Raw genomic sequence first — 26,760 nt, 5'->3', positions numbered from 1 at the left:
TTGTCCCCTCCCCCCAAGCCATTCGCCACACCATTCCCCTCTCCCATGCCTTCTGCAACCAAGCCCGCCATCCCTTGCTCCCCAGGCCATTCGCAAACCAGGCTCCCCCCATCCCTTGGCCCCCACAGGCCACTCACAACTCCGGGCTCCCCCCGCCCCGCCATTACCAACCCAGGCTTCCCCACCTTCTGTGCACCCACCCAGGCATTAGCAACGCAGCAGGCTCCCCGCCCAACCCAGCCCATTGGCATCCTTGCAAGCGCCTTAGTGCCCAAAGCAAGAGCCCGGCACCGCCCTAGGTCCCTCTCGGCCGGCCGGCCGCTCCCGCCCCGCCGCACAGGCAGAGCAGGTCGGACCAGGCGGCGGGGCAGGTATTTAAGGGGAAGGTGAGGGCGGCGCCGCTCACTAGCGGCACCAGCTCCCCGCCAGCCAGGCGCGGCCCAGCACAGGGGCTGCAGGCGGGGCCGGGCTCCGTCAGCGTGTGGCGGCAGCGGCGGCGGCAGCGGCGCAAGTCCCGGCCTCCCCTCTCGCTCCGGTGCCGTGTGGTCTCGCCCGCCCCCGCTGCCATGTTGGATTGTGCGGCCGTGGGAGCCGGGGCGAAGTTGGAAGTTTAGTGCTGGTCCGAGCGGGTGGGGGCGATCGGGCCGCGGGAGCCGGTGCTGCCCCGCCCCGCCGCTGGGCTGCCGGGCGCCGCCAGCTGCCCCCCGAGGAGAGGAGACTCCGCGATGCGGCCGCTGTGAGGCCGCTGGGCCAAGGGACGCGGACGGCGAGAGGCGAGGGCACCGCGGAGCCCCGGCGGCCGGCCCCGGCCATGAGCAACAGCCAGCAGCAGCAGCCCCCGCCGCCGCGGAGGGTCTGCAACGTGGGCTCGCTGCTCCTCACCCCGCAGGAGAACGAGAGCCTCTTCGGCTTCCTGGGCAAGAAATGCGTGGTGAGCCCCGGGCGGCGAGGGCAGAGCGCGGCCCGGGGCAGCGGCGGCAGCCCCTGGAGAGGAGCCGAGCGCAGGGCGGGGGGCCAAGGGCTCGGGCGGGGTCATTCATCCACCCCGAGAGGGGCCCGGCCCTGCCCGGTGGGCTCCCTGTGCTGGGTGGGGGCAGTTCCGTGCCGCGGCCTTTCGCCGGGCCCTGTGGGCAGCTGCCTGGCCGAGGTGCTCCCCCGTGTCCCAGGGCGCTGGCCCGAGGAGGCACAGGGACAGCTCGCTCCCTGGGCGGCCTGATGTCTCGCCCAGAGCGGCCCGGTGCCCTGCTCGGGGGTCTCCTGCCTCTCGCGGGGGACAGCAGGGGGAAGGGGCGTGAGGAATGAATGAAGCTGGGGAGAGGGGCCGCCGCCTCCTAGGGCGCAGGTGACTGGGCGCTTCTTTGCCTCTCCCTGGGCTCTTGAAGTAGGAAACGCCGCTGCTCTGTTTCCCCCGAGCAGAGCACGGAGGGCTCGTTTCCCCGAAATTCTCCGCCAGGCCTCGCCCTCTCCCCCTCTGTTGGCTCCTGGGATGCTGCCATGCGCAATGGAGCCAGCGTCTACGCCTGCTGGTTCTGGAGGACTCGGGAGTTGGGCCAGATTTAGGGACTTCAACTGCTGAGGAGCTGGGAATGTCATTATGGGAGAGGGGCAGGGGTATTAATTACACTGGCCTGGGTGGTGCAGATCTGCTCAGACCTGCTTTTCCAACCGCTGGTCTCCGAATGCTGTGGGCAGCTCAGTTCCCCCTCCCCTCTCCCTCTACCTGCTGCTGAGTACTTCTGTAGGTATGTGTGATGAGGGCTTGCCCAGTATGCAGTGCAGCTAATCTCTGACTCGGTATGGGAGCTAGTCAACAATAGAGCTATTGCAGCTTCCGGTAGAAAAGTTTAATTAGTTGACAAGGTTGAACAAATCTGGCCAGATTGCACCTGCAGTAGGACAAAGCTGAATTCATAAAGCTACAGGAAAACTGTTAGCAGAGTTGGGTCTAACTTGTTTTTAGCTTGTCTGTTCACATGAATTTGTTAGCCTGAACAATGGATTCAGACTTGCCAATGCAGTAACTCCATTGCTGCGTTCATCCAAAAATACAATAAAAAGATTTTAAAAGCCATTCATATACCTGGTCCTAGCCACCTTAATTAGTTTCAGGTTTCTTAAATGACATCTTGTATTCTAAAGGTAGAGGATAAGCTGCTTGGGGCTGCAAAAATGGAAAAATTACTGTTCAGATCTTTGGCAAAGAGGAAACAGATCTATGGAATACTCCTCATAATTTTTGAAGATTTTCAGAATCAGCCCTTGTTAATCTGGTATAAAACTCCTTGATAGTCTACAGCATAGTGTGGTACATTGACTTGATGCTATTCTTTGTCATGTGCCTAGAACATCAGTAATAGGCACCTAATATTTTTATAATTTATATTATATTTTTATTGTATGTATGGTTTATATTATAATTTAATACTTATTTTTAAATAGTGTATCATGCACAAGTCTTAGCAGAAGTCACAAAGGTTACATATTTTAAGTGAGGTCTGATCAAACTGACTAATTTCTAAATTGTAAGGGAAGTATGGGAAATATGGTGATTGAACTGGAAGTATGCAATATTTGCATGCAGGCAGACTACATAAAATTATATTATAGTAATTAAATTACTATTACCTTATTCTAGGTGTTTAGATGGTTCAAAATGTGTTGTCATAAAGCATGAAAAGGAAGAGGAAAGATGAGAAGATTTTGAGGGTAAATTTAGGGCCAGCTTCACCCAACTACTTGAGCTACTCACTAAACTGCACTATAGTAAATTAAGCTTAAACATGTTTTGGAGGTCTAGAAATAAGATTTGATCAGGTCAGTGAATTCATATATGCTTGATTACAGAAGAAAACTTAGTGGCTTGGCTTAAAAAAAAAAATACGAATTACTCTTTAAAAACAAAAAAAGAGATACTTCCTGGGGGAGAATTGTTTGTTTACACGCCATTCTACTACATCTAAGACTTTCTAGCCAAGCTAACAGTTTTTGTCTGATCTGGTACTCTAATCATTGAGATTTAATACTTTGCTCTCCTATAATGCTTTCTCTGAGGCACTCAGAACTCATAAACACTGATGAATTAAGCAACTTCTGAGGTAATCACCACTATTCACATTTTGCAGACAAACTGAAACACAGGTAGGTTTCAGAGTAACAGCCGTGTTAGTCTGTATTTGCAAAAAGAAAAGGAGCTGTAGCTCACGAAAGCTTATGCTCAAATAAATTGGTTAGTCTCTAAGGTGCCACAAGTACTCCTTTTCTTTTTGTGAAACACAGGTAGTTATTTGACGGTCTCAGGATGTCAGTGCCGATGGCAGCTCTTCTGGGTTGACTTTGTAAACCATGGTGGCCAAACAACACTGGATTTATCCCATCTTTTCTTAGATTCTGTTCATATTTGTGGCATACTCTGAATCTTGTTGTTTAGTTTGGTTGAAGATTTTAGGAATTCAAGAAAGATTATGCTTTCATTATGGTCTGAGTAGTAGGACTGCCTAGAAAACAGGAGTTACATTTTGAAAAAACAATTGAGGTTTCAGCATTTGGTTTTGTTCTGTATCAGAATGAAAACTAGGCCTAAATTTGTTTTGTAGAAAAAAATCAGACTCTACCCTGGAATAGCCAAGAGTCCAGTGGTTAGGGCACTGACCTGGGATAATAGTCTTGAATATGGGTCTCCTGCTCTAAATTAGGCAGAGCAGGCACCTGAACCTGGGTTTCCCACACCCAATTGAGTTCCCTAACCATTAGGCTCTGTGTGCATGTTTTTTGCTGGTTGTGACCAGAAATACCATCCTGGATCTATCTGCAAGACATTTTTGACAAAAAATTTGTCAAAACAATACATTTCCACAGAATTTTGGTTTTGACAAATCAGCATTTTCTGATGAAAAAAAGTTTCATCTAAAAATTCCCAACTAGCTCTACTGACCACACAGCACACTCCAGTTTGCAATTAGGTACACCTTTATTATTGTTGTAGGGACCTGTAACTAAAGTCTGCCTATGGAATCTTCTGGATTAGAGTCTTCAGATACCTTGAGTGTAGTGCTCTGGGGGCATTAGGACCATTCAGTATTCCACAACCATCATCCTTAACGCTGTCTCCTCCTGTATCATCCTCGCAAATTGCTGTGCTATGCATCTATATGACAGATGAAACATAAGGCAGATGCTAGAGTACTAGTGACCTGACAGGCTTCAACGTCAGAGTATTTAAAGTTGTGTGCTGTGCTGATGCATGCTTTCTTCTCTGTAACATACATGGTATTTCTTCACTTTTCTAGTTGGTGAGCACTTGCCATTTTCTGCAGACAATCAAGTATTTCTCACTATGACAAGTTAACCTAACTTCTTGAGATCTGAAATAACTTGGATTTAGACTGGATTGACTGTGCACATGAGTTTGCGTTCAGGTCCAAGTCTGGATGGGACATATGTCACTAGTCTGTTTTTACTAGTTTAGCTCACTAATACGTTGTACTGGATGTTCTGTCAGACTTCAAGCTATTACTGTTACTTGGACCTGTTTACACAGCTAGTAAAATCAAACTAAGAGGTATGGGATGCATTGCTGGTGGGGAACGTCAGCGTCACCCTAAACACTCTTTTATATTAGTAATAGATTTAGGGCTAATCTACATGCGACAGCGCTTTAACGTAGCTTGTGTAGTTGTGGCAGAGCTCTGGGAGACAGCTTTCTGAGTGCTCTAAAAAACCCCTGCCTCCCCAAGGAGCGTGGCTACCAGTGCTGGTGCACTGTCTGCTCTCGCACTTTACAGTGCTAAAACTTGCTGCGCTCTTTTCACACCCCTGAGCGAGAAAGTTGCAGCGCTGTAAAGTGCCAATGTAGACAAGCCCTTAGACACTACTGCTGGGGAGAACATGGTGCTGACATCTCAAATATGTGGGTTTATCTGTGTCCTCATTACCGTTGTTTGATATTGACTCTTGTGCTAAACTTTCAGCTGTAAAGGTCTAACACACCTCTTTGGGACAGATTTATTAAAGAAGGTGGTAGGCAAAATAAGTGTAGTGTCACCTGGAGGGTTTCAGCCCATGCTAGCATATAGGCACAAAGATGGCTTTTGGTTGATTATCTCTTCCAAGTGATAAAGGTAGGGTGTCCACATTGAGGTCTTAGATTTGTTGGTAAATTTGGTAATGTTGACCCTTTCAGGATGGTATGGCATGGGACCCTGAGCAATTGCCCTGCTTGCTACCCCCTAATGCTGACCCTGGCTTTTATATGCAGAAAAACAGTTGTGACACAGGTGGGCTGTGGAGTTTTTATAGCATTTTTGGGGGGCCTCAGAAAGAAAAAGTTTGAGAAACCCGGATCTAGACCATCTCTGACAGGTGTTTGTCTAACCTGCTCTTAAAAATCTCCAATGATGGAGATTCCACAACCTCCTGAGGCAATTTATAGTTAACAAATATTTAAATTGACACTCGATTTCAGCGTTAACATCCCATTGAGATGAATTGTGTAATTAAGAACTCTTATAGCTGTTTTGTGTTGTCTGATCAAACTCTTCAAGACAGCTCTCCATGGGCTTATGTTCAGTTCGTGTTTGTAAGATTTCCTCTGCAACTGAAAGAGCTAAAAGCCTTTTAAAATGATACCTTCTTATCACACAGCTGCAAGTGTGGGTTCTGTGCTTACTCCACAGCCATAGAATATGTATGGCCCTTCCTACATATATTTCAAAACTTTCTAATAGATTGAACCAGTGCATTCAAGAGTTTATTACAAGGCAATGAAGCACCTTACATTTTCTTCATATTCTGTCCAAATAGAAAGCAACAGAGTCTGCAGAAAAGAACTACATTATAAATTAATACTGACAGTCTCAAAATCACAATTCTTATGTGCCTTTAATGAAAGGTTAATACCATTAAAATTACGTGGGAGGGATGGGAGCAACAGTTTATAAATGTTCAGATCATTAGAGCTGGCTGGAATAATTTAGTTTTTTTGTTAAAATCTGCTGATTAAAATCACAGACACTGTTACATTTGACTGAACTTCTGACGGAACACTGCCTGCAAGGCAAATTTCAAAACCTGTCTAATTTCCTGAGAGTTTCTCATCTTTCCTCTCCATCTCCCTGGAAGGGGCTCCTCAGCAACGTATATTATGGGCTGCCCTGAGGCCAGAGCTTCCAGAGTCCACTGCTCTGGAGCAGGGATTCCACTCCTTTTTGCAGAGAATTCTGAAATTTGAGTTTTGTTTCAAAGTGGAACTAAACCATATTTTGACATACTGAAACAGAATTATCTTTCTCCATCCAACTCTAGTCATGAGAATAGAGTGATTGTTTAATATGTACATTTGTGACACCTTTTCACAGCACTTTCATATCAGTGCAGTATTTAATGTTTAAAGTACCATGTGCTAATCATAAAATAATTTGAAGCATTTAAGTTCTTTCTTCTCTCTTATGTTCCATATCTTTACATAGCTGGAAATGGCATCAACATACTGTATGTACTCGTTCATGAGCCGAATATTTTTGATAAAAACGTGAGGCATCAAAGAGCAGGGGTCAGCTTATAAACAGGTGTACACCAAAAGTTGTTGATTTTACACTCTATGAAATCATTAAATTGAATATCTAATACATTGTTGTTTTGTTTACCTGGAGCGCCTGCAGGCATGGCGCGCCTAAGTTCCCTGTGGCTGCGGTTCACCGTTCCCAGCACTTGCATTTCTTCTCTTTGTGAATAGTGAATACAGTGACCAAGCAGCCTTTTTTAAACCAAAGTATTTAATTTTAATAGTGGAAACCAAGTACTTAAAAGGAAAGGATTTTAAAACAATAAATACTCTAACCACACATCTGTTTTACCTAACGCCCTACCATCTTGTTATGGTGGCCTTGGCAAGCCTCACTTCTTCAGACACCCTTGTGGAATCCTGGCTTTCCCCAAATAACTATCTCACTTTTTGAGAGGGAGACCCTCTTGTCAGTTCCCGGACTTTTGGCTCATTTTGTCAAAACCGGGTCTCTAGGCTCAATGGGAGGCTGAGCCAAGCTCCTTGGAGCCAGTGGCTCTGTTATTGTCCTGTAACGACCCTCAGGTGTTTGCTAAAGGGTAGCTTATCCTTAGCTTATTCTTCATCTTTCCCTACAGCGTGCTAGTAAACTAAAGTGGTATATTTCAGACAATAAACATCCCAAATACCAGGTCAGCACACAGTATTCATAAAATATTTCAGAGGAGCTCCACGTGTGTCACTGCGTGTTTAGGTGAAAATTTCTCTTGGTGTAGACCCAGAGTGCCTCACTCTTGTATGCCCTTCTGATCAGTTGAAAGGAATATGGACAGACTCTGGACAGGACTGGGTGTGATTCATTCCAAAGGGAGAGTCACTGCTGTGGCTGGGTGGGGAAAGTGGAAATATGTGAAACTGAGCTCTCTGTCCCTTGCTCCCAGGCTCCCCTGCTGTCTCTGGGTCTGCATGTGTAGAGGCGGCTGGGCAGAGCACACTATGATGGCAGTGAGTGGGAGCCAGCCCCCCAAATTCCCCACAACCCCTCTGGGATTACTTATCCCTGCCTCCTAGAGTGCAGCAGGGGCAGTGATAAGGGATCCCCCGGGGAGTTCTGGAGCACACTGCATCCCAAGCTTTGGGGGGTGCACTTTACTGTTCCACTGTTGGCAGCAGGCTTGGGGGGTGTGTGTATGCTTTTTCTTCTGAAATCTTGATTTTACAAACTTCAAAACAGACAATAGTAAATAAGAGAACCAAACAAAAACACCTTAATTGAACATTCCATTTTAAAAATTAAGCATTGCAAAGTTTCATTTTAATAGTTTGACAGCTCTAGAGACTGATGTCCTTATTATCACTAGAGCCAGGTGCACATGGGCATTTTCCTTTCAGTGTGACTGAGTTTAGAGGCAAATAGCGCAATTCTCAATTAGATTCATTCATTGTAAAGCTTTATTGAACTGAAGTCATTCTATTGAGACAGCCATCAAAGTAGCTAATTAAGCACTTTATGTACTCATGTGCTCTTTAGGGTCCTGAGTCCCAACAGTAGCACCATCAAAGTTAGGGAATAGGGTGGGCAGTAGATTTTTCCCACAGTGCAACACATTCTTAGGGCTAGAGTGTCAACACTGGAGGGGTGGGGGGCACCAGTCTCTCTGGGATAGTTACTTTGTTTGACTCAGGTCTGTGCACTGCAGTGTAGACACCAGAACTATAGGTTTAAGAATGGGTCAGAAAATCCTTAAACTAGAGTTAAAATGTTGTGTAGATGTTCAAGCCCAGGGTTCCCTGAGATGGGTCAGCTGACTTGAGTCCTACTAGCCTGAGGCTTACATTGCTGTGAAGACATATCCAGTAAGAGGTATCTGATCTGGATACTGCCATCCAGTAGGACTGCAGAGCCCTCACACTCTCTTTTGGATTACCTTGCAGACCTCTTTAAACTTCTGCTGCTCTCTTGAAGTGGTCAAAGAAGTGTGTACCTCTTGAGGAGACTGCTAGATGTATCTCCCACCTTCCCCACAAGAGTTTGGAAGTGTTAGTGTCTAGAGGAAAGATCAGCCACATTCGTGATAGTGCATCCCAGAATCCTGAGATGCACCACTGGAATTTAAAGGGAAGAAGCTGGACTGTATCTGCAACCCCCTGCATCATAGACTACTAGGTCTTTATAGCCAGGTGCACTTTAGTATGAAGGCCTTTACTCTGGTCCATTCTCTTCTTCAAGAGAAATGTTGGAAAACTTAAAAAAACAAAAACCTGGCTCCATGTTGGGTCAGGCAGCATTTAATGCAGGTGTGAATATAGAAGGCAGCTGACTATGCTCACAGAGCACTTGGCTGCAAGCATTGGGGTTTCACCAAGAAGTCCAGAGAGATTGATGACCTGCCTTGCACTGGAGAGAATTTGGGAAACAAGTGGTGGCTCCTTTGCCTTTTGAAAAGGAGACAGAAGTCACACTCTGATTTCTTGGGTCTGTATCTCACTCATCTACCTTTTCCTCCATGGGAGGAAAGGCAAAGGCTGTGCTTTGTACCTGCAGAGTTCATGCATTTTCTTCTTTGGATTATTGGTTGATCAGGGGCGCCACTTTGGAGTCTGTCAAAGGTTAAACTGTATCATCACTGGAGTGTTGGTCTCTTACGTTCATGCTAAACTACCTAATGTCTTACCTTGTATTAAGCAAACAATTGGAGTATATAGGAGTCCTACTAGACGTAGCTGAACTCGGTGTTCTTCCTTATGACAGGATCGAGAATGCTGCTAGTCTGTTAAAAAGGGTGAGCATGAGTCAACAAATGACTGGTCAGACCATGCTTTAAAAGTTGGGTCTAAAGTTCATGGCTATTCTTAGTGCACGTGGCATGTCCCCTTGTGCGGCAGCCACAGTGGACTATTAAATCCGTGTGAAAGCCAGCATGACAAGCACTCTTACATTTCACCTGGATAATGTCGTACTGTTAATTCAAGGACATCTGACAATTAGGAATGGACATCCAAATTTATTCAACTACATATGCATCCAACTTGATATGTGGGGACCAACACACAAGGACACCACACCCAAATAACTTGATCTCTCCAAAAATAGCAGTTGCACATAAATTCTAGAGATGAGGGTAGAACTGTATGGTTTAATGACAGAGATCTGGAATCTCTAGTTGAAACATTCAGACCACTTCATGTTTTTACATAACAAGGAAGGAGTTACCAGTTCTTGCCTACTGGATCAGGAAGCGCTGCAAATGTGGAAGTGGCCTTTGTGTCACAAAACATTCCTTGTAGCTATATTCTTGACAAAGAAGGAGGACGTTAGTGTGATAGATGTCAATATCCTTGAAAACCCTTACTGAATTAAGTTTGAGTATCTTTGGAGTCTAGTGCAAAGGTTCTATATTATTGTGGGCCTGAAAATTAAAGGACTATATTGAACAATGTGGCAGACAAGAATGGTCTTTTGGGACAATATGTGTAAAGTGGATTTCCTGGGAAGTATCTAGGAGTAGGGGAAAGCCCAGTCTTTTGAAGCTGTCCCCTGAGGAAAGGACAACTGTCTACTGATTACCCATTCCCGGAACCTGAAGATTATAATAGGCAAAGGCTGAATAAAGGAAAGACTAACCTTTGTATGGGTATGCTTGGTGTGAGTTAAATCTGTTATGAACTTGTTGTAACCACAGAAAAACCTGCTGGTGTGATTTGAAGGACTGACCCTTACTGGAGACCTTATTGGAATTGGGGGTGATCTCTGGTAAGCTTATTACCATGCATGCAAGTTCTTTTCTTGTTTTAATATATTTTTTCTGTAATGCTTTCACCTTAAGAATAAATGTGCTTGTTTAGAAAGAGCTGTGTGGTAACTTATAACTGAGGCTCAGATTTTGTAAGGGATCTTTTTAGTAAAAATAAGGGACAGGTCTCAGGCAATAAACAAAAATTAATGGAATCCAACCTGGGCTGTGATTTTCTTGACATCTCAGAAGCAGTGTACCAGGAGAGCCAAGGTGAGGAGGATTGTTTGCGCTGTACCACTCCAGTATGGCCCCCTTACTTGTCCCACACAACTTGACTGAGTCTAACTTAAGTATGTTTGGCTGCTAGCTCAACCTTCCATGGGTGAGTTAACAGCAGGTGACTTTTCTGCAGCCCCTTGTCACATAGATGCGGAGCTAGTCATCTTAGGAATCTCCTATTAAAAAGCTTCTTGTGTTGTGGAATATTAATATGGTCCTGAAAAAGCTGATGAAAGTGTCTCTTGGACCTCTCAGTTCCTTTGAGCTTATTTTGGGGTGTTTTTTGCATCGAGGGTCACTAACCAGGAAAGTGATTTCAGTTTGCAGGATTTCAGGCCCTAATGGCAGTTTCACTTTGTTTCAGATTTTACAAGGATAAAGTAGGGCTAAGAACTCATGATAGATTCCTCTTAAAGATTGTGATGGCATTATACACTAATAAGCATAACATCCTGTCAACATTTCTTAACACCTGCACCCCCATTCCATTGATACCTTTATTCTTATGGTCTACATCAAAAGATCTTAGTGGTTTTTATTGAGCAGACTATGGCCCTTAATGTCCATCTGGCATTCTTGTTTCATATAAATTTGCTGAGCAGTATAGTTGGTGGATCTTCTATGGTTTTGATATGGCCAGTCTAAAGCTAGAAGATTCTGTCAAGGCTCATGGTCAAAGGTGAGAAATATTCCTCACAGGTTTTCCATTTTTTAATGTTAACATATATTTTCACATGCTAATAATGTTAAAATTTCCTTTTGTGTAGAAACTTCTATACCTAACCTTAACCCTCTAAAAATGAGATTTTTTTCCCTCATATTTTGAAAAACTAAGGGAACTTTCATGTAGCTGTTTGAATTCTGTAAATATGGAAAAATACCTGTCTTATCTTTTTTAAAATCTGAGTCTTTTTAGACAGAATTATAGGAAAAACAGCTGAAACTTAGTTTCCATGTAAATAACCTTCAGTAAGGAGTGTCTTTTTGCTGACTTCTCAAGGTAATGGTAAGTTGTGTTAGATAAGTTATGCCGGTAAACTTGAACCCTTTATATGTTAGATGAGTAAATTGTGTTCTTTGGAACTAGGTTTTGTGCTGATTGACTTAAATTTAAAATATATGCCTTAAAGTTAATATGGAATGTTAAGGTTCTTATGAAGTGTATAAAAACTTGACTTACCAGTAATACATTAATGGAACAAATATTGGATGGATGATGGATCAACAGCTACTTTCAAGATGAGCTTTGAAACCACAGAACTTTGTAGTACTGCTTTGAATGTAATGCAAGTTTATTTCCTTTTTTTTTGTATTCTCATTACTATTATCTCTTTCTCTAAAATATGGTCAGACTTTGTATGTAGACAGTCTTCCTTTGCTCACTGTTGTCCCCAGCAAAAGCCAAGAGAAACATCATTTGGTTTATGAATAGACTTGGAAGGATTAGATTTTTATCAGTAAATGTTGATTTCACTGTATACATTCAAAGCCAGACAGAATATTTCCATAGGTAATAACTGAAATGTACAGATGAACAAAGTAAGAAAACTACTTGAGAACTTACTAGAATTTGATTTAAGGATATTTGCTTTGTATATTTTGCAATGTGATGCTTACAATTCAGTTTTAACTGTTAAAAAGCCTTAACTTTTTGAATCTCGGCATCTGTCATTAAATAATTCTCATCTCCCCTCACCTCCCCCCACTGACTGTCCCCACTGTAACTTCCAACAATTGTGAAAATATAAATCAACAAAAATAAAAATGCTTAAAAATAAACATTGACATGTCAATTATTAAAAAAAAAAAATTCTGCCCAGCTTATTTATGATGCTGAATATGCACAGATACATTGGAGAAAGCTCCTCTCTATATAAAGACAGAGTTCCTTTTTTGGTAATTGAAAACAGAGGAAGAAAGTTATGAACCTCCTATAGTGGTGTGGTTTTGTGGTAGTTGTTTTTAAAGTGAAATACCGCAGATTAGCTTCCTCCTTCCTTTTGTTAAAAGGAAACAATAGGATCAGAAAAATGAAACTACTCAAATGTCTCTGCTGCTGACTTTAGTTGATAGTTAAGAGTATATACCAAACGACCTTTTTCTCCTAGAGGGAAAATAAGACTAAATGATTCTTCAGTCATTTCACTAGTCAGTTAAACTTATTTGGTGTACTTAGCAATTGCCATGTACCTATTTTGGGAAGAGGAAAGTTGAGGTGATCGATTTACAAATTAGTCCCAATTTTACACTAATCAGGCTCTTTATTTAGGAATGAAGGATTTTAGGCCTACAGTAGAAATAGAAAATGCCTTATAGTTTGACCTACCTTGGGCAGTGATAACCTTGGCCTGCACCTTTGGGCATTATATTCCACCATTCATCATCTTTTCAGTCTATGAATTTGTACTCTATCACAAACCAAAGTTCCAGTTTGAATTGTAGACTATTTAAATGTTACTGCAGAATTATCGATTGCATTAGCTTGATTTCTGGCAAAAAGCCCAATGCTGATACAACAAATCAGTTCTTTAAATTAGAAGAAATGAATGGCATGTGTAGTTCTAAACTTGAATGATTAAATAAGCACAGATGAGGGTTCTCAGTTGATTAAACTAGTGAGGCAGGTTGCTGCACACGTGAGATATATTGCTGACATGCAATTTGTACATCTATCACAGTAAAACCATAAAATTTATTTCTGAAGTCCTCCATTTATGCAAGAGCTGACAAGTCCTTGACCTGTCTCCACTACTGTTGCTGCATTTTCTGTCGCATCAGAGGGCCACTAACCGTTCAACAGTCTCTCATAAATTTCAGTAAATTAAGAAGATTCCAATACTTGCATAAATGGATATAGATGTATATAACACTTCAGATCTAAAATGTGATTAGTATGCATTGATATTCTTTAGACTTGTGATACTTGTTGACTAAATTTCCATTGAACTTCAGATTGAAAATTTTGTTTTCATATTTCATTCCGACTATGGTACAGAAAGGAGAATATTCCCTAAGAGTTATTTGGCTGTAGAATTGAAGCTGAAACGCTAACACTCAGCACTCTTTTGCTTCAAGCTGTAGTCTGAATTAACTAAAAAACTCACAAGACTAGCCCAAAGGAGTAGTAAATAGCAAAGTGTAAATGGAAATCTGTACTTAATGCAAAAAATGTGGTGTGGTTTTGAGGGTTTTTTTTTGTTTGGTCGAAAGTATTGAGTGTATTTTGTCTTCAGAGCTTGTCTTTCCTAAATTGAGTGAACTTCAAATGTTTTTTATGGGTCAGAATAGTAAAAACTGGAAGCTTGTTGTATTTCTAATTTGCGTAATATTGTTTTTGTTTCTGTGGAGCAGTGGGTAACTAGTACAAACCTGAGTGGCGTTATTGACACCTTGAAGGCTGTAACAGTATCTGTTATGGGAAAATTCACTTCTGGACAAAACTTAAATTCAGGTTGGTTGTATGTTTTATGACATAATGTACAGTTGTAACTCACTGATCAGTATATTGCACAAAGCTGCAAATACTCATGAACAGGTGCACTGGAAAACTGTTCTTGAATGGACAACCGTAATTCTGGATTTCCTAACAATTGAGTGCTTAACTTTGAACCATAATTTCCTTTTAACAAGGTTTATATAATATCAATATATGTGCAGCTACTCAAATTAATAGTCTTAACCTAGGAAGCAAATGTGATTGGTTGGAGTACTATTTCGCTTGGTAAGCTTTCCTTGGACTAAAATCAAATATGTCATATACTAGTACACAGTATGGTATATTAAGAGTGTCATTGATTGTTGTTTTTTTTTTTCAAGTTGAAATTTTAAAGTTGCTTAAACGTATTAACACACTTACGGGAATCATACTGAAGCCTGACTGCTATATTACCTCTTCAGTGCTCAGTCATATGCAAATTAGTTTGCTGTTATACTATTACTCATTAGTGCTGAGCTGCTAGTTTTTAGGTTATATTTGTTTAGAAAAATATAACCTCATTTGTGGTGGTTGTTGGTTGTTCATAGAGATGGAAAATCAGTCAGTCTGTTCTAGAATCTATTAGCATCCTTATGGTATTTTTCTTTTTTGTTATGATATAGTAATTATGCATGTTTTAGTCTTCTAAATAAACATGTTTCCATGGTTTTAGTTCTTAAGTCAAACTGTTGATCTTACGTTGCTTAAAAAAAAATGATTTCCCTTCAGAGAAGTGTATCCAAGATTTATCCTGGCTGGTTATTGGTTTCCAGGCAGAATTTAAAGTGCTGATCTTTGATCTATAGACTTAAAGGATTTGAGATCTACCAACTTGAGAAGCTGCCTGTCTGTCTGCCACAGTTTGTAGTTAGCAGAGGCGCACATTGATACTATCATCAGTACAGAGTCTGCTTTCTGTTTGTGATGGTACATTGTGTTGTAAGGTATCAAAACTAATACTGGATATGGAAAAATATCTTATAATTTAGCGTTTTAGCTAGAAGTTTCACAAGTAACCATGTCTGTTAAACTATAACAGGAGTTGTGTGGACTCTCTCAAACAGAAAATTCCTTTTTTCTTTGTGTTCAGGGCTTGTGGATTTAAATTACTGCACATATTCACTTTTCTATAATTGATAATATAAGATTATTCTGTTTCTTCGGAATGGAGCCATTCTTAGAATCATAGAATATCAGGGTTGGAAGGGACCTCAGGAGGTCATCCAGCCCCCTGCTCAAAGCAGGACCAATCCCCAGGTTTTGCCCCAGATCCGTAAATGTCCCCCTCAAGGATTGAACTCACAATCCTGGGTTTCGCAGGCCAATGCTCAAACCACTGAGCTATCCTGCCTCCCGAATGGAATAGTTGTAGCACTTTAAAGCAGTGGTTATCAACCTTTTCAGACTACTGTGCCCCTTGTGATGTCTGCTTGTGGTTAATAGATGTCAGATTAAAAAGGCAAATGCTGTCAAGAATAACACTAGAGTTACAATTACTCAAAGTTAATTTATCTTTTCTTCATCCCATATTTGATGTTTTTTTCATAATAGTCCAACCTGGCTTCTGAGCTTCTGTTCTCCTGTTGTATCTGAAAATTGCATTGCTTGGCAAGCTGCATCTCAAGGTTTCAATTTTCCTTATTTCTATTCCCCATCAATAAAGTAACTACATCCAAATATTACCCTGGTATGACTTCATTCAGTAAGCATTCTGTTTAGAGAGGAGCCTAATAAGGGGAAAATATATCAAACACACAAAATAACAAATGGCAAATGAAAGAATTACTGTTTTGCATGACAAGAATCTAGGAATAAAAAATTTAAAATTTGATTAAAAGAAATATATATTTTTTAACTAGTTACTTATTAACTTCTTATTGTTACAGAGTAGCACTGAGACAGAGGTTAGTCGGATTCAAAAAATTAATAAATCCAGAACTCCAAAATTCAAAACTAGAACTTTTTCATAGTCTGTGTCTGATACGTGTATAATGATATCATGTATCGTGATACAACCCTCATGCTTCATGGTATAAGCAAAACAGAAACTGAGTATTTGGATGAAACTTCTGTTGGCAGGTTATTTCATAATTCTCCATTTTATTCCTGATCCTGGCTATCACTTGGACGTGGATGACAATTCCTAGGTGTCTCTCATCAGACCTCAGGGTTTCCTTTCTAAGTCTCCTCTTTCTTTTAGGGCTCTGCTTTCATTTTTGTTGTGTCGAAAATTTCCCCCGTGGATGTTTATAGAGTCCTGGTTTTTGTGAGGAGAGTTCAGGATGACTTCTAGCCATGTGGTAATTCGCTGTGTTTCATCACTTGGTTTTGAGTCTCCTCCCTAATATTCCTGCTTCCTCAGTCTTAAGAAAAACAACCAAAAGGATTAGGGTTAAGATGTATAGTGTGGAGGAAATTAATGAACAATGTGACAAAATTCAAAAACAACCCAGTAAGTAAACCCACAGTCTCTACAAAGAATTTACATTTGTAGTACATCGTACTTGAAAAGGAATTATAGTACTTTTCAATTCAAACTTGCTAAGATTTGTACAAGAACGGCTTGTCTTCACGGTGCACAATAGCTTTTGAATCCATCCAATGATGATGTAATTATAACTGCTAAATTTTCTTTGCTACTTTTTCCAAAAGCACAGCTGCCCTTCAAAATTTGGCCTTTGAGGATGGGTAGGCATCTTAACAGATTCAAACATTTTGCTATAAATTGACCCTATGTACATTTACTGACTTGCTTATCTCTGATTTTAGTTAGTAACAAAGCAATTATTGTACATTAATTACTGAACTAAGAGGAAATATTTCAGCAAGCCTAACTTTTGTTTTGTATATCCTTATGTCTTTTATATACATTAATTGGGTTTGCTTTTGAGTGAGCTGTCAGGACACTGGTGGCATGCTTATATCTTTGGCTGTCATTCATAGTGATTTTACTTTTATTAGCCTTCTCTGGAAGTTGGTTCATATTAAGAAGGGTGTGCTTGTTTGTGTTGGCATAAAAGTGATAGCTTTAATAAAAACAATTTAGTTGACCAACATTTTCTCTTTTTATAAAGTGCTCTGAGCTGTTTTTTATTCCAACGTTATCAAAGTCTGTGGAGTCAGAACTCTTGAAAAGTGTTCCAAACCCCCTAGGAATATTAACCATGATAGAGACTCTGATGCAAAGAACTTCACAGACCAGCAAATGTGTACCTCACCTCTGCGATGTAATCATCACCACTTTTTATGTGGGAAAATGAATTAAGTAGCATGCCAAAGGCACAGGCAGTTAGTTCCTGAGCTAGAATTATGAGACAGGAATTCCTGGTGTTCAAACTTCTCACCTTCTCCCACTGACAATTTAACAAGTACAGTATTGCTCTGGACCCTTAATTTATTTTTTCCTTACACTAGCAAGTATACTAACATAGAGTAGGCCTATGAAGAATTTGTGCCTTCACTTAATTGGGTCTAAAGGTTTTAAAATAACTTTTGTGCCTTGTCATAAATATAAAGGGAAGGGTAAACACCTATAAAATCCCTCCTGGCCAGAGGAAAAATCCTTTCACCTGCAAAGGGTTAAGAAGCTAGGATAACCTCGCTGGCACCTGACCAAAATGACCAATGAGACAAGATACTTTCAAAAGCTGGGAGGAGGGAGAAAAACAAAGGGTCTGTGTCTGTCTGTGTGATGCTTTTGCCGGGGACAGAACAGGAATGGAGTCTTAGAACTTAGTAAGTAATCTAGCTAGATATGTGTTAGATTATGATTTCTTTAAATGGCTGAGAAATTAAGTTGTGCTGAATAGAATGACTATTCCTGTCTGTGTGTCTTTTTTGTAACTTAAGGTTTTGCCTAGAGGGATTCTCTGTGTTTTGAATCTAATTACCCTGTAAGGTATTTACCATCCTGATTTTACAGAGGTGATTCTTTTTACTATTTCTTCTATTAAAATGTTTCTTTTCAAGAACTGAATGTTTTTTTCATTGTTCTCAGATCCAAGGGTTTGGGTCTGTGGTCACCTATGCAAATTGGTAAGGATTTTTACCAAACCTTCCCTAGGAAGTGGGATGCAAGGGTTCGGAGGATTTTGGGGGGAAAGCTGTTTCCAAACACCATTTTCCCAATAAACCCATATAAATGTTTGGTGGTGGCAATGGAAGTCCAAGGGCAAAGGGTAAAATAGTTTGTACCTTGGGGAAGTTTTAACCTAAGCTGGTAAAAGTAAGCTTAGGAGATTTTCATGCAGGTCCCCACATCTGTACCCTAGAGTTCAGAGTGGGGAAGGAACCTTGACATGCCTATTTTGCTTTGATATGCAAGGATGGTACAAGATATGGTGTATTTTTTTTTCCAAAGGTCTCTTCTGCGTGTCTTTAAATTCTGGCAGACACCATGGTGAATGGGAAACCGGTGAGAGCATCTGCAGAAAGTGATCCTTTCGAGTGAAAGGGAAGGATTTGATGGAGACACTGAGGAAAATGAAGTGCTTGCTGGGAGGAGGGTAAACTGGACACTTGGCAGGAGGAAAGGGGAAGAAATGTGGGGAAGGGAAGGGTTTTGAACCATATGGGCTGTGAGGGGATAGGCGGAAACTGCCATAGTCCTTGAGCAGATTCCTGTCACTTGGAGAGAGAGGTTATTCTTCTCCCACAACTTTCTGGGAAAAATTACTCCAATGTTGCTAGGATAACAACAAATTTGTTGTTCCTTGTATTTCTTTCCCATCAAATACAGCCCAGTTCAAGGTTGCTGTACCAATATTCTTTTTCAAAGCTCTGCACAGCACGCAAGCTAACTATAAGAGGAGAATCTCTCTGTTAAGATAATGACCTCACATAACAGTGGTTTTTCACTATAAAAACTAAGTTGTGTGTCAGCAGGAGACAGAACTCTCACAGCAGCTGGACAAGGAGTATGAAACTTCCTGTGGTGCAATTAAAATGACCACCCTTTCTCTGTGTGCAGACTTGAATGCAAACCCATCTGTTTGACTTAGCTTTCCCACACTAGTAGTTTAAAACACCTCTGCATCTTCATGTTGTGTGAGTTATAGAATTCTTTAAAAAACCCACTGTGCAATAATCTTTAACTTCTTCTTTGAGTAGTGTCCCTATAAGTGCTCCACTGTAGGTGTGTGTATGTCTCCGTGCTGTCTGTCAGAGAATTTCAGTAGCAGTCCGTACTGATTGTGTGGTACCCCTCCAGCCGTAAGTCTAGCCGATGTGTGCTGGCATTCACTCCTCAGGTTCTTCTCAACCACTCTAGGCTGGAGACGGAGCTAGAGCTGTCCATTCGTGGATAGTTCACTTCTGTAGTTTTTCAAATGTTTGCTGCTTTGACGCACCTTTTCTCTTAGTGCTTAATTGTTGGGGTTTTTTTAAGTTGGCTGTGCCGAAAAAGAAAAACAGAAAGGGTTAGCCTCCCGCCAACCCTGGTGTGAGCCTCTCCCCCCACCCCCCCCAGACAAGGATATGTCTGGCTCCTCAGGCTTCAAAAAGTGTCATAACGGCAAAGAATTCATCCCAGTATTGGTGGGCATTTGCAGTGTATTCCCTGTCCCAGGAGACAGGTTGCTCCAATCGGCATTATTTGAGTTGTTACTGGGAGTTATCCACAGCTGTTTCTTATCTTGTCCCTCTGGCTTCACTCTTTATCTTGTCCTTGGGGTGTATGCTTTTGCTTTAGGGTCGTCAGTCTGCCATCTGGGTGAAAGTTGACACCTCTCTACTCCTCCATTCCCTTCTTGACCATCTGGCCTAGCTGACTTTCCTTTCTCAGTTAATTGCCATACATTCTTCACTCACACCAAACAGTAAATAAGGCAATTACAGCCATAAAACTTCTATCCTTCTAAAAACAATCATTAACACAATCAGTAAAGAATAGACTCAAAACAATTTCTTCTTACTAATTCAAAGCTAACAAAATGGAGTATAAGGCAAAATAAGCAAAATGGGATACAATTTTACTTGAGACAATTTCTTCCCGTCAGGTTTTTGGCCTACTATAGGGGCACACATCTCGAAGAACCATCATTCCTGCATAAGATGAGTAACTTCTGGCTAGGATGGCACAGGGAAACTTGAGTCTTTTATTGGTTTCCGTTTTTGTTTGTGGAAAGCACTCCATAGACTTGTGACTTATTAAAACCTAAAGATGTCTCAGATAAAAAAGCAGTCTGCATCTTCCTAAATTATATCTGACAATGCGTGCTGTTTTGGGGTTTTGTCTGTGTGTTTTACCAAAAATGTTTTAAGCTATTTTTTTCTGAAAAATGGGGTTTTAGATAAGAACCACTCATCACACATGTAGCTGTTGAAGGAATAAAGGAATGTGCTGTACTTGGATAAATCTTGTCACATTTAAAGAGATTAACACTGGAACCTTTTGATATTCTTCAAACATTACCTGCTTGGATACCTAATGTAGGGAAAGTGCATATCCTCAGTTCTGGAGCTAAAATCTTTCTGGATGGAAGTATGTCTTTGTGCCTCCCACCCAAAAATAGTAGGCCAATAGATGGATGAGTAACAATGGCGGCTAACTGTATTAATATCAGGCAGGAATGCAGTTAGAGAAAATTGCCTCTCCATGTTTTAACTAGGTAAGGTAATTGAAGTGTATTTGGGCACACTTACCAAGGTTTGTGGCTGTTGAATCTAAAGGAAAGAAAACTCACTGAGTTTCTGTTTGTTGTGGGTTTTGGTGCCCCACTCCCACCTACGCTTCTCTTTTAGGATGATTTCAGATGAAGTCCACTATCTTCAAGCTCTGCCTCTGCTGGGATGGCTCTGTCCATGATGGGCAAGCAAACTCCACTCCAAGACAGAACAGACCCCATCTCAAGCACTGCTCTGTGTGCTGTGACTTCTACAAAAGTCGCAAGCCATACAGCAAGTTGGACAAAGCCATACAGAACTTCTGTTCGGCTCTGTGAGGGATTTGGTGTAAAATTATCCATCCAGGTCCACTAAGTACAGTGCTGGCAGCCAAATGTGCTACATGCCCAAATGCTTAATGTCAGGTTTTTGACTGTCTTTATTAATAAACTGGTGGGGTGGTTCAAATTCCTTCAAATTAACAGAAAAAGCTCAAGGAAATGTTCCTTACGTCCTAGATTTAAACCCCATATCAGAAATTGTTACTTAAATATTGCTCAACATCCATTGTTTTGAAAAAAAAGTTTTTTAATAAGGCAGGGCATATCTGAATTTCTTAGAGTATTAACTACATACTGCCCTATGGGGTAGGAAAGAAGAGCACCTGCAAGGAACATGTGTTCAGTCTACAACGTCTGATTTTTTTCTCTTGGAAGTAACTGAAACTTCTTCTTCGAGTGCTTGTTCACGTCCATTCCACGTTAGGTGTGCACAAGTGTCGGAAGCTTTTTCCCTTAGCGACTCCTGGCGGGGCCCCCGAGTGGTGCCACTGCGCCGTGCATACATACTCCGCAGGCGTGACCCCCTCCTGTTCCTTCTTACCGTCCATGATGGCGCTGGAACAGCCTCTCTCTCTCGTAGAAGAGCAGTCCCTTAGCCTTTAGAGTAGCTGTTATCAGTTCGTTTATATACAGATTGTGGACACTCAAGTCATTAGGTGCATAGCGGCCTCCAGCACCTGCCCCAGGCTGTGGGGCATGCCGCAGGCCCACGGCTTTAAGGTTTGCGCCACCTGCCGCAAACCTATGCCAGTTAGTGACCTCCACAACTCGTGTCTACGTTGCCTGGGGACGGACATCAAGCTGTATGGTGTAGGATTTGCAAGGCGATTAAGACAAGGACAAGGAAGGAAAGAAAGACTTTCGCCTAAAGCAGCTGTTGCTGGAGGCCGCATTGCAGCCGCCGGGCCTGGAGTGCCCGACGCCGGCTCAGGCTTCCTCGGTGCGTAGTGCCCCGGAGCCATCGAGAGACCTGGCACTGGCTAAGCACCGTAAACTGTGGGCCCCGCCGCACCAAGGTAGGCCCCGGTGCTGCTCGTCCTCCCTGGTGCAGCCCCCGGCGCAGCCTAAAGGAAGGCGCGGTTCTTGCCCGCACAGGAGGCCAGTGCCTCCCAAGGCCCCGAGCGCTGATAAGAGCGGGAAGGCCACGGTACCAGCGCTGACACCGGCGGTCCCGGCAGCACAAGCCCCACCGAGCCCAGACCTAAGTGAGCTCAGTGCGGACGATGGGCTCGAGGGCATAACGGATCAGCCCTCTACGCCTGGCACCTTTGAGGCTGCAAAGGACCTCATCGAGCTGTTGGCAGCGAGCCTTCTCCTGTATCAGGAGAACCCTCCAGCACCCATGCCTTGAGTGCCGTCGAGGGGTAAGCCGGCAATGGTGTGCCGCTTGAGGACACCATCCTGGCATCGCTCCCGGAGTTAGTCCTGGTCGAGCTCCAACTCTGCGGAGCTTGCCAGCGGCCCAGAAGGAGGTTGCGGCACCGGCAGCAGGTCAACGCGAAGAAGCACCGGAAAGGGCATGCTGCTCTCCGGCACCACCCAGAGACTGGCACCAGGAGGAGTTGAGATGGCCCTCGCCAGAGGACTCCCGCAGACGGTCCTAGTCCAAGGAACTCCCGTCCCGGTCCAGATCCCGGTCCCGGGGATACCGGTACCGCTCCCGCTAACCCAGGAGCCGCTCCTTCTCCCTCCGGCACAGATTGTTGACACCGCCATGGCCTTTGCGATCGGCATCGCTGCAGTCCGGTGCCGACTCTAGCCGCTATAGCTACCCACACCGGGCCCCGGACAGCAGGGTCCCTCGGGAGCTGGCAACCCAATGGGGGCCGCCAGGCCATTGGCCCTTTTGGACCCCTGGGCCTATCAGGACCGACAAGGGGCCCCATCCAGGGCAAATTACTCGGTGCAGCGGTCCTGGTCCCTGCACCGATGCCAGACGGTGCCGGAGGCATCAGTATCCAGGCCTCCAGCATCCCCCCAGCATAGACCGGAGAGACCGGCACTGAGCCCGGTGCTGTCCCATGGACTCCCACCCCGGCCTGAGCCGGAGGCCCCTCCCACAGGAAATGGGGAGCAGGAGGACCAACCAGAGGGGGTTGAGCAGCAGCTAATCTCCTTGTCTTCCCCTGATGAGGTGATGGCGGGTATAGAGATGTCCAGTCCTCCGCCGATAGACCATAGAGCCCACCAGGAATTGCTGCGCAGTGTCACCCAAAACTTGGGGTTGCAGGCCAAGGAGACGGTTGAGCAGGAGGACATTTTGAGCCCCGAAGGTTCATCCAGAATAGCGCTCCTGCTCATGAAGACCATTCAGTCCAACTATAAGACTATATGGCAGACCCCGGCCTCCAGCGCTCCAACAGCTAAAGGAGTGGAGCTTAAATACTTTGCCCCAGCTAAGGGCTATGAGTTCCTGTTCTGCCACCCGAGTCCATGCTCCCTAGTGGTTTCAGCGGTAAATGAAAGGGAGTGCCATGGGCAGCAGGCCCCGGCCCCTAAGGCCAAGGAGGCGAAAAGCCTGGACCTTTTTGGCAGAAAGGTGTACTCATCTGGTTCCGCATGGTCTCTCTGGGCGCCATCATCCCTTCTCTGGATCCGGGGGACTGGTACGCCACCCTTGACATGAAGGACGCATACTTTCATATCGCCATCCATCCAGCACTTCGGTGGTTCCTATGCTTCGCCGTGGGCCAAGAACAGTACCAGTTTGCGGTTCTCCTGTTCGGTCTAGCCGTGGCCCCAAGGGTGTTCACGATGTGCATGGCGGTGGTGGCAGCCTTCTTATGGAGGCAGCGAATCCGGGTGAACCCATACCTCGATGACTGGCTCCTGGCAGGCCGATCCAAGGCAGAAGTGCGGCCATGTGGAGGTGGCCCTGAGATTGTTCCGCGAGCTGGGGCTCCTGGTCAACGTCCCCAAGTCCACGCTCGTACCCACATGGAGAGTGGAATTCCGGCATTCCAATGCTGGGCTATCTAGCAAGCGGTGGCCTCCCTGCGCCAGTTTCCAATGACAACGGCCAGGTGCTGCCTGCGGCTGCTGGGCCACATGGCAGCATGCACGCACGCACGTGGTCAGGCATGCCAGACTGAGGCTCAGGACTCTGCAGGCGTGGCTCGCTCAGGTATACCACCTGGGCAGGGACCTCCTGGACTTGGTAGTGACAGCCCCAAGGGACGTGCTGGTCTCCCTGCTGTGGTGGCAGTCCCAGCCTGTGGTTTGCGAAGGCATCCCCTTTGCCGCCCCACAACCGGACCTGACACTAGTGATGGACGTGTCAGACCACGGATGGGGGGCTCACCTAGGGGACCTCATGACGCAGGGGTTGTGGTCCGGAGAAGAGCGGTCGCTCCATATCAACGTGAAGGAGCTCAGGGCGGTTCGTCTTGCCTGCCAGACCTTTCACACCGCTTTGAGTAGTCACAGCGTGTCAGTTCTGACAGACAACACTACTGCCTTGTTTTATATAAACAAACAGGGCGGGGCTCGTTCCTCACCACTCTGTCGCGAGGCTTTCCTCCTCTGGTACCTGGCGTTCTATTTGGAGTGCACCAAGCCCTTTCACAAATCCGCGCAGCTGTTCGTGGCTGTAGCCAAGAGGATGAAAGGCCTCCCAGTGTCGGCGCAGTGGATTTCATCTTGCATTACAAGCTGCATCCGGGCGTGCTATGAGCTCGCAGGTGTTCCGGCCCCAGAGGTCACGGCCCACTCGACCAGGGCGCAAGCGACTTCCACGGCGTTCCTGGCACAGGTCCCGATCCAGGAAATCTGCAGAGCAGCCACTTGGTCTTCGGTGCACACCTTGACGACCCACTACGCAGTTAACCAGCAGGCCAGAGAGGACGCAGCGGTTGGCAGAGCGGTCCTCTGAGCAGTTGTTTTGTGACTCCTACCCTCCTCCAGAGGTAAGCTTGTGATTCACCTAATGTGGAATAGATGCGAACAAGCGCTCAAAGAAGAAAAAACGGTTACTTACTTTCTCGTAACTGTTCTTTGAGATGTGGTGTTCACATCCATTCCACCACCCACCCGCCTACTCCTCTGTCGGAGTTCCCGGCAAAAAGGAACCGGAGGGGGTCAGGCTGGCGGGGGTATAGATATGCATGGTGCAGTGGCGCCACTCGGGCGCCCACCAGCCCAACGGGAGCCACTACGGGAAAAAGTTTCCGACGCTCGTGCACGCGGCATGCGCACACCTAATGTGGAATGGACATGAACAACACATCTCAAAGAACAACAGTGATGAGAAAGTAGCCGTTTTTTAAAACTTCAGTAGCATGACACAACTATTATGTTTTATGCGTGCAGCTACGCATTTTGACTATTCATACTTTGTAGGTTTATAGGCGGGAACAATATACTTGAGGTTATATGTGTGAATGATGTAAACAGGTCTTTACAATATTCACATGCCACTCTTTATTGGTAGAAGGAAGTCAGGCTGGTATCTAGTGCAGTAAATCTTTGTAGACAAATTGGCAGAGAGATGATTTAGTCAAATATTTACGAGAGAGCTTTGAGTGGCATAGTCGTACTGGAACATGTTTATGGTTGCATCCTGTTTCTGGAATGCTTCAGTAATATTTGTTTTCTAGGTAGAGATTGAGGTTGCGGGGGGGTGGGGAGGAAGTTTAAATTATGCTTTGTTTAGTTAAGGGCCTTTCCCCCCTCCTTCCCCCTTTGAACCAGTCCTGGGGTTGTCTGATTTGAACTGGAATTTGGTATTTTGTCTAGCCACATCCTAATTGTAGGACTTTTGTGAACCACAATAAGAGCAGCTCCTGTAGTCTGAATATTGGGGAAAGTGATGGGGATTGCTATTTCCTTGAATATAGCAGGTTGAGTGCTTACCAAACTACATTAATAACATTTGCAAGTTGTGTAGGCTATATATGATCAAAAATGTGAATGTTTCAGAAAATGTGGATGTGAAGTTGCTTATCATACTGCATCTTCTCAAGGAGGAATTTGTGGGGTGTCTATGGTAACTTTCTTAATAACAGGTGACTTAAAATCCTTACAAACATCCTGAAAGCAGCTTCACTGGAAAAATAAGCAGTATGTTTAATTTATGGAATAGATTGTGGATACGTTTCTGCAAATAAAAGTGTGAAATAGTATCTCATTGAAATAAATGGTGTGCTTTCTCTTTCCCCGTACAAAAAAATCCAGTTTAAAATGGTCTGTAATTTTAGTCTGACCTTTTTAAGAAATTATATGCCTTTTTTATTTAATTTTTTTTATTGTGGACTTCTAGATGTATTCCTGTTCAAGGCATCTTAAAAACTTCAAAGTTAAAAACTAAATATAAAGCGTCACAACTGTTAATTTAACCAAAACCTATGGATAAACCATGCGGAGAAAACTCATCAGTATGAAAATCAATGACATACCTACCTTTTCAACTTCTCCAAAAAAGAGAGAGCTCCCAGTTAATGAAAATTTGAACATAAGAATGGCCATACTGGCTCAGACCAAAGGTACATCCAGCCCAGTATCCTGTCTACCGACACTGGCCAATGCCAGGTGTCCCAGAGGGAGTGAACCTAACAGGTAATGATCAAGTGATCTCTCTCCTGCCATCCATCTCTACCCTCTGACAAACAGAGGCTAGGGACACCACTCCTTACCCATCCTGGCTAATAGCCATTAATGGACTTAACCTTCATGAATTTATCCAGTTCTCTTTTAAATCCTGTTATAGTCCTAGCCTTCACAATCTCCTCAAGCAAGGAGTTCCCCAGGTTGACTGTGCACTGAGTGAAGAAGAACTTCCTTTTATTTGTTTTAAACCTGCTGCCCATTAATTGCATTTGGTGGCCACTA

The 26,760-nt window shown here is 43.8% G+C and overlaps 1 protein-coding gene across 1 annotated transcript in view; it reads left to right on the top strand.

Moving 5' to 3' along the window:
- Positions 1–518: 518 nt before the first annotated feature.
- WASL (WASP like actin nucleation promoting factor) overlaps positions 519–26,760 on the top strand; it is a 71,518-nt gene continuing 45,276 nt past the window's right edge. Inside the window, exon 1 of the mRNA XM_077834533.1 lies at positions 519–931. Within this exon, the coding sequence (XP_077690659.1) occupies positions 812–931 (120 nt within the window). The 5' untranslated portion in view covers positions 519–811. The remainder of the gene's footprint in view (positions 932–26,760) is intronic.

This window comes from Eretmochelys imbricata, chromosome 1 (assembly GCF_965152235.1).
Source record: "Eretmochelys imbricata isolate rEreImb1 chromosome 1, rEreImb1.hap1, whole genome shotgun sequence".
Taxonomy (NCBI): Eukaryota; Metazoa; Chordata; order Testudines; family Cheloniidae; genus Eretmochelys; species Eretmochelys imbricata.
This window is presented reverse-complemented; position numbering and strand designations above follow the sequence as displayed.